General features: G+C 34.2%; 1 protein-coding gene across 1 annotated transcript; it reads right to left on the reverse strand.

The window, feature by feature from the left end:
- Nucleotides 1–8,671: 8,671 nt before the first annotated feature.
- Nucleotides 8,672–12,529, reverse strand: LOC107873349 (RING-H2 finger protein ATL74). Its single transcript, XM_016720167.2, has 2 exons — nt 11,311–12,529; nt 8,672–9,250 (listed from the first exon to the last, which is right to left on the reverse strand). The coding sequence occupies exons 1-2, from the start codon at nt 11,899–11,901 to the stop codon at nt 9,218–9,220; spliced, it is 624 nt and encodes a 207-aa protein (XP_016575653.1). The 5' UTR covers nt 11,902–12,529; the 3' UTR covers nt 8,672–9,217.
- Between the last annotated feature and the right edge of the window lie 912 nt (nt 12,530–13,441).

Genomic DNA, 13,441 nt, shown 5'->3' on the forward strand with positions numbered 1-13,441 from the left:
GAGGACTCTCATATCTTTCCGTTGATATATAGTATCTTACCCAGATCATTGTGTACAAGGAGTTATGATCATTTGCAGTTGACCCAAAAATTCTCTTTTGATAGGCTGAAGTAGATCAACCGTAACTTTTTGCTCCGATAGACAAATTGGATGAAACCAATTTCATTGGAAAGAGGACTCGCAGAGCTTTCCGTTAATATAAATTAAATCACCCAGATCATTATGTACAAGGAGTTATGATCATTTAAAGTTGGAGAAAAAATACGCCAGGCCTCAATACTTTTTCCAGCACGTTTTACTTTTCACTACTATTCACGGTTCGATCAGAATGTTCATAACTCGTCGCTCGGGTGTCTATTTTGGATGATCCACATATCATTGGAAAGCTTATTCGATAATATACATAATTTTGGGTCATAATCTAAGACATTCTACACAAAAAATTTATAATTCATTCTAGAAGATAGAACCCAACACGTTTACGCACAAAATTTCAACGAAAAATTTCCCAGGGTATTACATCATCCCCCCTTGGAAACATTCGTCCTCGAATAACGCTAGACATGCCAAGATTAGATAGGGAATAGAGCACACAGCTGAAATCATTTGTTAGACTCATCACCACATCGTTTTTCACTCCGAATGCAACATAGAATGCATAAATTCAAGAAACTACAGTTGAACACATTATGAATGACAGCTGAACTGCTGCAACTTTTATCAAAATTTTATGATTTAGGAAAGAACGGTACCTTCGTCTTGATCGGATTTCACGGAAAATAGGTGCGGGTACTTGGATCGCATATCCGCCTCAGCTTCCCAAGTTGCACCCTCAACAGATTGGTTTCGCCACAACACCTTGACTAAGGGAACTTCTTTGTTCCTTAGTCTTCGGACACTGAAATTAAGTATCGCAACAGGAATCTCATCAAAAAAAAGATTTTCTTGAATGTCAGCACTCACAGAGGAATCCACTACCACAGCATCGCTAATATGCTTTCTAAGCATGGAGACATGGAATATTGGATGAACAGAGGACAACTCGGAAGGAAACTCGACCTCATAAGCTACCTTACTAACACGGCTAAGAACTTTGTAAGGACCAGCATAGCGGGGACTAAGCTTCCCCTTTTTTCCGAATCTCTTCACCCCCCTCATGGGTGAAATTTTTAGATACACTAGGTCACCAACTTCAAACTCAAGGTCTCTTCTTCTAACATCCGCATATGACTTTTGACGACTCTGCGTAGTTTTCAACCTTTCCCTAATCAACTTAACTTTTTCCATAGCCTCAAATACCAAATCAGGACTACTCACACCGCTTCACCCACATCAAACCAACCTATGGGTGATCTACACTCCCTCCCATATAAGGCTTCAAACGGAGCCATGTCAATACTAGAGTGGAAACTGTTATTGTAAGCAAACTCTATCAACGGTAAGTAATCATCCAACTTCCCTTAAAGTCAAGTGCACAAGCTCTCAATATATTCTTTAAGGTCTGGATGGTCCACTCAGCCTGACCATCGGTCTGCGGATGAAAAAACAAAACTCAAAAGAACTTGGGTACCAAGACCCTTCTAAAAAGCTTTCCAAAATTGCGAAGTGAACTGAGTACCCCTATCAAAAATGATAGACAAGGAAACTCCATGCAGTCTGACTAGCTCTCGGATATACAATCTAGCGTAATCCTCAGCAGTATATGAAGTATGAACAGGCAAGAAATGAGCAGACTTAGTCAACCTATCAACCACAACCCATATTTATCTCTTCCCACTTCCAGGTAGGAATACTAAACTCTTGCATCATACCACCAGGTCTTTGGTGTTCAACCTTAACCTGTTGGCATGTTGCACACTTAGCTACAAACGCTGCTATATCTTTCTTCATGCCACTCCACCAATAGATTTCCCGCAAGTCTCGATACATCTTGGTGGCCCAGGATGAATAGAATATCGTGCCCCGTACGCTTCAGCCATAATCCTCTGTCTCAGATCATCAATATTCGGGACACATAATCTACCCTGCAATCTCAATAAACCATCTCCCCCTTGGGAGAAAACCTCTACTTTTTAGTCCTTGACTGACTCCTTCAGTCTGACCAAACTAGCATCTAAGTATTGCTTTTCCTTCACTTCCGAAACGAAGGAGGATTCAGAATAACTCTGAACCCCTATACTACCTTCAGCAGAGTCAAACAACCTAAACCTAATCTAGCCAAACGATGTACATCACGAGCCAACTCTTTCTTACCTTCTACCACATGCAAAACACTACCCCATGGACACTCTACTTAGGGCATCCGCCACAACATTGGCCTTGCTCAGATAGTACAGCATAATCATATCATAGTCCTTTAACAATTCTAACTATCGTCTCTGCCTAAGATTCAATTCTCTCTGGGTAAACCCATGCTACAGACTCTTATGATCAGTGAAAACATCAACATGGACACCATACAAATAGTGTCTCTAGATTTTCAAAGCAAACACAACAGCAGCCAACTCAAGGTCATGGGTGGGGTAATTTTTCTCATGGGGTTTCAACTATCTAGAAGCATAAGCTATCACCTTACCCTTCTGCATCAATACGCAATCTAACCCAACTCTCGAAGCATCATAGTACACCACAAAACCATCAACACCATCAGGCAAAGTCAAAACAGAGGCTGAAGTGAGTCGAGTCTTCAACTCCTAAAAACTCTTCTCATAAGATTCAGACCACAAGAAATTCATTTTATTTTGGGTGAACAGAGTCATAAGAGACGCTATAGAGAAGAAACCCTCAACAAAATGACGGTAATAGACAGCTAAACCTAAGAAACTTCGGATATCAGTCGGAGAAATAGGTCTAGGCCAATCTCTAATAGCATTGGTCTTTTGGGGATCAACTCTAATACCCTCGGAAGAAATGATATGACCCAGAAAAGCAACTGACCTTAGCCAAAACTCACACTTACTGAACTTGGCAAACAACTTGTGATCTCTAAGGGTTTGCAAGACAGTTCGGAGATGATCAGAATATTCATCCTCACTACTGGAGTACACCAGTATATCATCGAAGAACACTATGACAAACATATCCAGATATGGTCTGAACACTCGATTCATGAGGTCCATGAAAGTTGTTGGGGTATTAGTTAACCCGAAAGACATAACAAGAAACTCAAAATGGCCATAACGAGTTTGGAAAGTGGTTTTTGGGATGTCACACTCCCTAACTTTGAGTTGATGATAGTGGAACGAAGGTCTATCTTTGAGAAATAACTTGCACCTTGCAATTGGTCAAACAAATCATCTATTCTCGGAAGAGGGTACTTATTTTTTACGGTGACTTTTTTTAGTTGGTGGTAATCAATTCACATACACAAAGAGTCATCTTTCTTTCTCACAAACAACACAGGAGCACCCCAAGGAGAAACACTGGGCCTTATGAAATCCTTATCTAGTAGATCTTTGAGTTTCTCTTTCAACTCCTTAAGTTCTGCAGGGGGCATATGGTAAGGAGGAATAGAAATGGGCTGAGTATTAGGAAGAAGATCAATCCTGAACTTTATCTCTCTATCAGGAGGTATCCCTGGGAGATCATCCGAAAAGACATCAGAAAACTCATTGACAACGTTAAACGACTGGAGAATTAGAGTCTTAGACTTAGTGTCTTTGACTCTAACCAAATGGTAAATACACTCCTTGGAAATAAGATTTCTAGCCCCAAGCGTCACACGGTGCTTGAGGTTATGAGTAGCCCCAAGCTAACCCTTTGAGCCATTTTCATTCAGTTCAACACAAATCAACGGAGTTTTCATAAATAACCGTCAAATATAAACAAGGTAATCATCATCCAAGAATAAAAGAATTTTAGAAAAATAACAAAATATGACTTATTAGTCAACTCCCAACATCTATACTAGTCTAACAAGCCTCTAAGAAAATCAATAAAACCAGCGAGCCATTAAGACATGCCCCAACTGACTTAAACTCAGTTATCAAATGTAAATGATTCCGTGAAACCAACATCAGACATCACGTCCTCGGAACATGAGGACTTATCACAACAGAGAATGTAGAACAGAGTGCCCGAAGAATCACTGTCGAACCTAGAACTGAGCACCTGAACCTATATTCTGAGAAAATACAGCCCACATCCGAAGATGTGGGTCAGTACCATAGAAAGAAATCGAGTATGTGGGGTTGTATGCAGTGGTATAAACATCATCATCATAAATATTTATAAGAAATATGCAGGATGTATGAAAGACTCACATAGCCCGAAGAAAATCATCATAATCATAAGAGGATGAAATAAGTACAATAATACATGTGAGTCATCATATAATTTGTCAATCACTTTCAGTTCATCAAGAATATCAATTCTCATAATGTAAAAATTATTTAAATCTTTAGAAATAATAACTTTCACAATTCCACTTTCAAATCACTTCACCATTCACTATAGACACAAAGAAACACAAACACACTGGAAGATCCTATAACCGACATAAACCATGTGAGCTACATGGAGTCCAACTTACAACCCACGTTGGGGAGAGCCATCCTATCCTTTCCATCAGAGTAGGACTATTGATATCAAATCCACACAAACTAGTGATCACTACATAAATCAGCCTCAGGCTCACTCCTATGGGAACACGTAGTTCTAGGGAAGTAAGGTCACTTTATACCTCCTACTAGGTGCTAAAGATTTATCCTGGACTTAGCTCAGATCATTTCAAAGACAATCTACAACAAAATAATTTCAGTAATATATGAATATACATCGGGAGCCATCATGCTTCCCATCTATCAAAATCAACCACATTATGGATTTCTTTCACACTCGAGTTCAAAACAACTTCATTAAGTCCAAAAGGTCAAATCATTCAAAATATCTGAAATATTCAATATCAACGTGCTTATAACACACACTTTCTTAAAAAATACAATTTTCAATGGGGATTCATGACCCAAATATCAAAATCATGATAAATATCGTTCAAGATTCATGCTTTATATATCCACACAAGTAAATTCATCTTTCAAAATCATAAAAATCAAGATTTCATAATAATCATCATAAGATATGGGTTCATGCTTCAAATTCGTAAAAATCAAATAAAAATTATGCCTTTGTAAAGAAAATTACTTTTGGGCACAAGAACGAAAGAGAGTTCTTGTTGAAAAACCCCACATACCTTGAATGATGAACTTTAAATCAATACTCATTTTTTAGATGTTAATCGTGCCTTTGAATGATGTTTCTTGGAGTTCTTGAACTAGGAACTTGGAATCTTGAATAAATTTACAGAATTAATGGTGAACTTTAGAGGTTCTTGAAGTTGGATGTAGGATCTTAGGGTTTTCTTTTTGAGGGAATTTGATGAAATATAACATATAATGCTTCTAATAGGCTTTAATATAGGGTTTGGATAGATTTTGGGTGAGGGGGATAACCAAAACGCCCCTAAAAATTAAATAATTCTCGAATCTATCCTTTGGTGGACTGTTTTGATAGTCTGAAGTAGATCAACCATAATGTTTTACTCCGATATCCAAATTGGATGAAACCAATTTCATTAGAAAGAGGACTCTCATATCTTTCTGTTGATATATAGTATCTCTCCCAGATCATTGTGTACGAGGAGTTATGATCATTTGAAGTTGACTAAAAAATTCTCTTTTGATAGGCTGAAGTAGATCGACCATAACTTTTTGCTTCGATAGACAAATTGGATGAAACCAATTTCATTGGAAAGAGGACTCGCAGATCTTTCCGTTGATATATAGTAAATCACCCAGATCATTATGTACAGGGAGTTATGAGTTTGAGGTTATAATTCCTGGCAAGAGTATAACGCTCCCGCCAATATGGGGTTCCTTCCTTAGGAGGGCAAAACGTTGGACTCTATGTAGCTCACATGGTTTATGTCGATTAAAAGAAACTCCCAAGTCCATAAGAGTTCAAGTTTCATGAATTATCGAGTCACTCTAAGTCTTGAGTCAAAGAGTTTGAGTTGAGTAAAATGAAATAATTTATGAGATTTATAAAGCATGTGTTACTGTTGATGATTTATAAGAAACTATATTACAGTTTAATTCAAGCGAAGAGGGTCACTGTCATCAGCATGCATGATTTTCTTATTCATTTATGATATTATTTATAATGTTGCATACACCCCCATATACTCAGTAAATTTCCAAGTACTGATTCCTCATACTCTTCTGTGTGCTACATTTCCCCATGATTTAGGTTCAGGTTCTCAGTCTCAGTAGCGACAGTGATCTTTGAGTACCTTCATTTACACTTCTACAGTTGGTGAGTCCTAATGGTTTGAGGACCTATGTCCCTGAGTTTTGCTCGTTAAGCAAGTGATTATTTCTTTTCAGTTCAGTGTGAGTCGGTTGGGGGTCTGTCCCAATGGCTCTTTAATCTTGATTAGCAGAGGCTATGTCAGACTACAGTATCAGTACGTACATAATGTCAGTATTTTGATTGTACAGGCCAGCATATCTTTGCTTTCAAGTATGTCCATGATATGATATCCTTTCTTATTTTGCCATGACTTCCGTCAAAGTGAGTTCTGAAAGGAATGACAGGCTTAGAGGGTTAGCTTGAGGCCACGTGTGGCCTTAAGCACCGTGTGACATCTCGGGATAGATATGTGGGGCGTTACATAGTCAACTGATGTTTAATGTTTGTCATTATCAAAAAGAGGGAGATTGTTAGCTTGCCATATCAAAGTAATATATTTTAATAATGATAAAATAATTTATTGCTAATGTGCAGGATATACCAGAAGGATAATCAAGGCAAGAAATATCATCATGGAGATATACTTAGAAGGCACAACTAATCTCGGATACGGCATCAATAGAAGATCTCTCAAAATCTTCTCAGATCTCAAAATACAAGAAAAATTATCCCTTCTTCATGGACATGAATGGTAGTGATAAAAGGCGAGCATCATCTCATATACGGACATATCTCATATGGACGTATCATCCTCAATCAAGGAACCAAATCAAATCCTTAATTGAGAAGAAATTCCTTGGATTTTCTTTTGAAGCAAATCAGCAGTCGAAGGATACAAAAAGAAAAGGCTGAAGACTCAAAGACTCACGCAACTTCACGAAAAATCTTAGTGTGTCTCAATCTTAGTCTTAATAAAGTTTTTTACTTCTTTGTTTACAATAATTACAAAAGAAAGAATGAGTCAACTTAGTTATACCAGTTGAGGTTGTGTCAGAAGATCTGAATATCAAAATAGGTTTCAGAACTTGTCTTCTACATCTATACTTCAAATCTACTTTGAAGGCTCTAAAAAAAACTCTTGAAATCCAAGAAAATGGGAAGTAGGTACCACATTGATGTTTCGAATAAGAATAAATATTTGTGTTATTACTTTATTTACTTATTTATTTACCTGCATATTTAATCTTAAATATGTTCTATTTAAGTATACTTATTTGCAGATGAGTTGACTATCAAGTCTAACTAGTTGAATCAAAAAAATTTCAATCCCCCCCTCCCTCCTCTTGAATTTCACATGGTTCCTCCAAGCCAGCAATTAGTGTTTTTATTTTGTTTTATAAAAAGTCGGATTAGTTTGTGGCACTTGATACCTCTCTCCTAATACAAGTATGTGTTATTCTGCCTACCAATGTCTAAGCAGATCAGGAATTTTTAGCCTTTTTTGTGTGTGCTGGAATTTGAATGGTAATCTCATCCAATTACCATAGTGTTTTCACATATTGCAATTGTGGGCAAGTACTGGGAAGGGGATCCAGTCTTAATTCTGAATTTGACTTCTTCCAACTCAAATCATCATTCTATATTGTTCCTTTGCGCACTATGTTAGTTCTTACCACCAATCTTTTCTGGTTGAACCTATCTAATTGAAAATAATGTTGATCAATCAAACGTCAAAGGATTTAGGAGAGAGGGTCGGTTGCCTAAGGTGGCGTTTGTAGAGTGTATAAGAATAATACAGAATATAGTGTATTAATAATGCTTGTATTAGTTATACTTGTATTAATTATGCTGATATTATTTTGTATACATTGTTTGGTTTGATGTATTAGAAATAACATATCATACATAATTTCTATAAAAGAAATGTTTGTTGACAAAAATACCCTTCTTTGACTTTGTACACTTTTTTCACAACATCATTCTTTTTTCATCTCAAATATAATTAGTATTGTTAAACTAGTATATAGAGGTTTGAGATTAATTGCAAGACCATCGTCTTTGCGCATGAAATGTTACGCTGACAGATTAATATAGTTGAAACAAAAATAAAATACAAGATGTAAAATTAAGGAATAGTCTCAAGAATATTTTTTTTAATCTTTTTAAAGACCCTCGAAGCAGGGCAAAAATATGTTGAAGTTATTTAAATCAACTATTCATTATTGTAAATTAAAATGATGTAAAAATGAATTGTGAAATGTTTTGAGAAAAATTACTTTTGCAAATTAAAATGGTGGGAAAAGAAATTGTGAAATATTTTGAGAGGGAAATTAAAGAGTATTAAGATCATTTAATAAGTTAATGTATGTCTTTGAAGTCTTTGTATTACTAATACATAGAAAATGGTGTGTGGTACTAATAAACACCTCAATACACCATAGAGTGTATACACAAGCAAAAAGATGTACCAAACAAGTTACTAGTAATACACGTTAATTAATGCATTCATTATACTTTTTAGTACACTACCAAAAGGCCCCTTAAATGTCCAGCTGATACCTTACTTTGCCAATTGCAATAAGTAGATTTTTTCTACCCCAAGAGACGTTGTGGACCAATTTGATCCATAAAAGAGGAAGAAAGAACTACATGATGAAAAGTTGTGTAGAGAGATTCTGTTCTTTTAGCACATGCTTATGATTCCTTTTGTTCCTTATGGCAAACAATCAGTATATTAGTGTGCCTCATCAAATCATACAGAGACCAAACAAGTAGAAGTTCAGGTAATAACCCGAATAAGAGAGAAAAAGGAACGCATAATCAAATATTTAAACTTTCGGCTTTCTAGTGCTCAAATTTGCAGTTTCCAGTGTTGATGCTGATTAACTCGGTAGAGGCATTGTTTCTGGCAGTTCAAGATCATGATTTGATATTTGGAACCAAGTGGCTTTTGATCTACATGACTTGCTGGCCATAGTAACACGACCTCCATCTTACTATTGACATCTGACAACGCAACTGTAAATTGCTATGAATCGCTTATAATCACCAAAAGGAAAACCTGACATGTGGAAGAACCAAATTATCAAGTTAAGGAAGAACCTAATTATCAAGTTGAGTGTCGGACAAAATTTAGTAATGGCATTCATTCTTTCTTGATGGACTCTGCTTTACTCATCCAAAACACCAAAAAGTCCTACAGTATCATTTTAGAGCAAAATCATGGTATTACCAATTGGTGCCCAATAGAAAAAAATAATACCTCGGGTCGTTTGGTTGGGAATGCAATTATGCTGAGATTAATTATGCTGGGATAAGTTATGATGGGATTAGTTATGCTGAGATTATTTTTTATTGAGTGTGGTTTGTTGTTTTCAAAATAATATGTATGATATAATTTCTAAGAATAAATTAATTGATTACCAAAATACTATTCATCTTATTTAACTTCATTTTTATTTATATATATTTCTTTTCAAACTTTAAATATTTATTCTTAAAAATAAAACTTTCATCTTATTTAACTTAATTTTTTTGTATGTACATTTTCATAATTATATCGTGTGTATTTTAAAAATAGAACTTTCATCTTATTAACTTTAATTTTTCTGCATATGTCTTCCCATGATTATGTCGTGTGTGTTTAAAAAAAAATCTTACTATATCTTATTTAGTTTGAAATAAAAACTTTCAACTTAAATTTGTTAAAGTAAAAGAAAATTTGTTGTTTATGTCACTTCATTTAAATACATATTACTCATATTACATAGAATATTAAAATTCATTTTAATTGATATACACAATATCAATTTTTAAGTGATTAAAAAACTATTTAATTTAAAATATGTAATTGAATAATAGAGTCAATTGTGAAATGATAATGTGTATTAAAGCTAGGCAAGGCCTTTGTAGTTACTAAAATATTTTACAGATTACCGATAAATGATAATTATTAATATAAAAATCTACTTACTTTAATTAATCTTTTCATTGTGTAGTAAAAACTTTTTGTGTTATCACTTCACAAAAATAACACTTGAAAGGAAAAAATTGATGTTGAATTTCTTTTTTTTTATGCTTAAAAAATTATAATACCTATATTTTGTTGGATATATAAAAAATTATAGTACCTAGTTTTGATCCTTATTAGGTATGAATTTAACATATTTTAATTTTTAATTTGTTAATTTTGCATTTTAATTCTTTATATAAGAAAATAACATATAAGTTTATAAAATTCACAAGCAATGGAATGAAAAGAAATGCAAAGTTCAATTAATAAGAGGTTAATTTTTCTTAGTCATATATTTCCATCATTCCAAAATAAAATATTTTAGTCTTTTTAATTTTCATAAATAACGCGTTTTAGATAATCAAGTAGATATCAATAATTTTTTTTCAATTTTAAAAGCAATAATTAGAGATTGAAGAAATAAAAGGAAATGAAAAAGATTGGAGCAATGTGTTTGTAATAAATTTGGGGGTATTTTTATCATTTTATAATATTATCCAAGAATAAATTAAGATGGAATAACTTATACCACCAAATATATGATATAACTTATCCCGAAACTATTATTAATTCCGAAATAAATTATCCCGAATATTATCAAACCAAACAATGTATTAAAAAATTTATTTCAAAACTATTATTTTATCCCAAGATAATTTATCTTAATACCTCACACCTCACCACTCAACTCCACCATTTAGCCTAGAATATGCAAGCTTTGAAGGATGTCAAGCACCTTCCACATACAAAAAGTTGAGCAATTTTCTTAGGAAGACGAGTTCAAAACAAATTCAAAGATTGTAATAAATCAAACAGTTTCCGAATACATATCTTGTGATGCTAAACATAATTCACAGATTCATGAACAAAACTAACCTCCACAAAGGGGTTGCTGGAGGGGAGGAAAACAGATTCAAATCTTTTAAATGAAGGATGACACCAATTCTTACTAATTTCCCGCACAACTTCGAGCAATTGAACGCTATCAATCATGCCTGTATAATGAAAAACTGGCTGGTTCTGACTACCTTGACAAGCAAACAGAAGACCTGAAAATCCCTAGCTTCTATACTTCCCCTTAAACAAAAAGGTACGGCAAATCAACCAACCTCCTGATCAGCAGCAGTTGTAGGAGTAGCATCAGCATGTCCACCTGAAGCAGCAGTAGCAGGTTGCCCCAATCCAGTTTCAACATCCACTGCTGTTGTTGTGTTCTGTTCCAGCAATGATTGTCGACATGTTGGACAAGAAGAATGTAAAGCCAACCAAATATCTATGCACTTCACATGAAACCCATGGTGACATCTCGGCAAAACTCTTACTTTCTCACCGTCCATGAATTCGCCGAGGCAAATGGGACAATCCGTGGCTGGAATATTAACTCCTGATCCATAAACAGACACCGGAAGTTGCCTAAGTGTGCTCTTTTTCAGCCCTGCGGCAGCTAAGCGTGCAGCCGTGGCATTTTCTGACTCAAAAGCAAATCTCCGGCTGCAACGTAACGCACATCTCACAATTGAATTTAGGCCAAGAGCACATATTAATGCACAGAGCAGAGCTGCTAAAATGATCACCATGTTGGTGTCAAAATTTGCTTCGTTTGAGTAACCGTGGTGGGGTTTGCTTACAGTACTACTAGGTGGGATAACAGGATGGGGATCAAGAAGTAACCGCCGGTAAGGACGATGATAAACCTCCATGATCTTTAAATTCTTAATCTTGGATTTTGCAGCAGGAAATTGCAGTAGAATATACCCAATTCTTGGCAAAAATATTGAATATACTATGATGGGACTAGTATGCAAGTGTTCATCTTCTTCATATGATGAAATTAAACCGTCCTCCTGTTCTTCCCTGAAACTAGAAATTGTTAATAGCACTTGTGGGTTCTGAGACTTATGGTAGCGAACGAAGGACGATATAAAGAACCAGTGGTAGGGGCTATGTGGTCGCTTTGTCTTTGGTGTCTTTATGGGAGTGGTAAAGAAGGGAAGTGATAAATAGTGACTGAAAGGTCATATTTGGTTGTAACCTGAAAATTTAGGAATTCCAATTCCAAACCTGTTCTTTTTTGGAAAGCAAAAGCCATTAGGTCCGTCTGCGACAAGACAGTATAATTAGACCTGTTCCAAGTAGTAATCTATACCATAAAGTTCAATACAAACAAATCTTTCTTTTTACTCTTTCCTTTCCTTTCAAAGTGAAGAAGTTGTTTTATATCACCAGAAACAATATTACTTATTTAGTAGAAGAAGAGGCATAGGGGTTTTGGATTTTCTTGCAATTCTTGTTTTTGTTGTTCTAGTGAATTATTGCACGGGATATTTTTGGTGTTAGCTTGAATATCTTTATTAAGTAACATTATAGAAGAATCGACAACATTAGTTCTACATTCTATAGGCGGTTTGAGATTGCTTTTTTAAAAAATAAAAAAATTACTTTTCTTGAAGAAAATATTTTTGTAAAACAGAAAGTGGTGTTTGATAAATTTGTAAAGTGTTTAAAAAAAAATAAAAAGAATTTTTTTGTTGTTGGAAGGAAATAGAAATTTTCTATTTTTCAAAAAGATATAAATTTCATTAAAATTTGATTTTCAAATTTTATACTTTAAATTTACATCATAATTCTTTATTTCAGTATATGATTTATTATTAGTATTTTATATTTTACATTTTTTAAAATAAAGATGAAAATATAATTAATGATGATGGTCGACGAATATATAACTTTTTAATTTTTATTATTAATTACAATAAATAACAAATAAATCATACTGATCAAATATTATATTATTATTTAATATTTATAATGTATCCATGTATATAAATATTGATTGAAACTATTATAATACGTACTTTTTAATTAAATAAAAAATTTAATTAAAAATACATAATTGTTATAAAACAATAAAAAACAAGAAGAAGAGTGGAAAAAATAGAGAGAGTGATTCTTATTTCTTATCTTGAGGGATGAGAGATCATAAAATTATAAATACAATGAGCCAAACCCCTCTATTTATAAGGAAAATTTACTCCTAATCTAAATAAAAGACAGATTCTTCAAATCTTAATAGATATCAAAGTAGATCTTGATAGATCTTGATAGACATTCATTATAATGTAAATACATTTATAACACTCCCCTTTGAATGTCTAATTGGTAGATAATGTGCCTCGTTAAAACCTTATTAGAAAAAATTCAGTAGGAAAAAAAATCTAGTGAAGGAAAAAGTGCACACAT

The sequence above is a fragment of the Capsicum annuum genome, chromosome 6 (assembly GCF_002878395.1).
Source record: "Capsicum annuum cultivar UCD-10X-F1 chromosome 6, UCD10Xv1.1, whole genome shotgun sequence".
Taxonomy (NCBI): domain Eukaryota; kingdom Viridiplantae; phylum Streptophyta; class Magnoliopsida; order Solanales; family Solanaceae; genus Capsicum; species Capsicum annuum.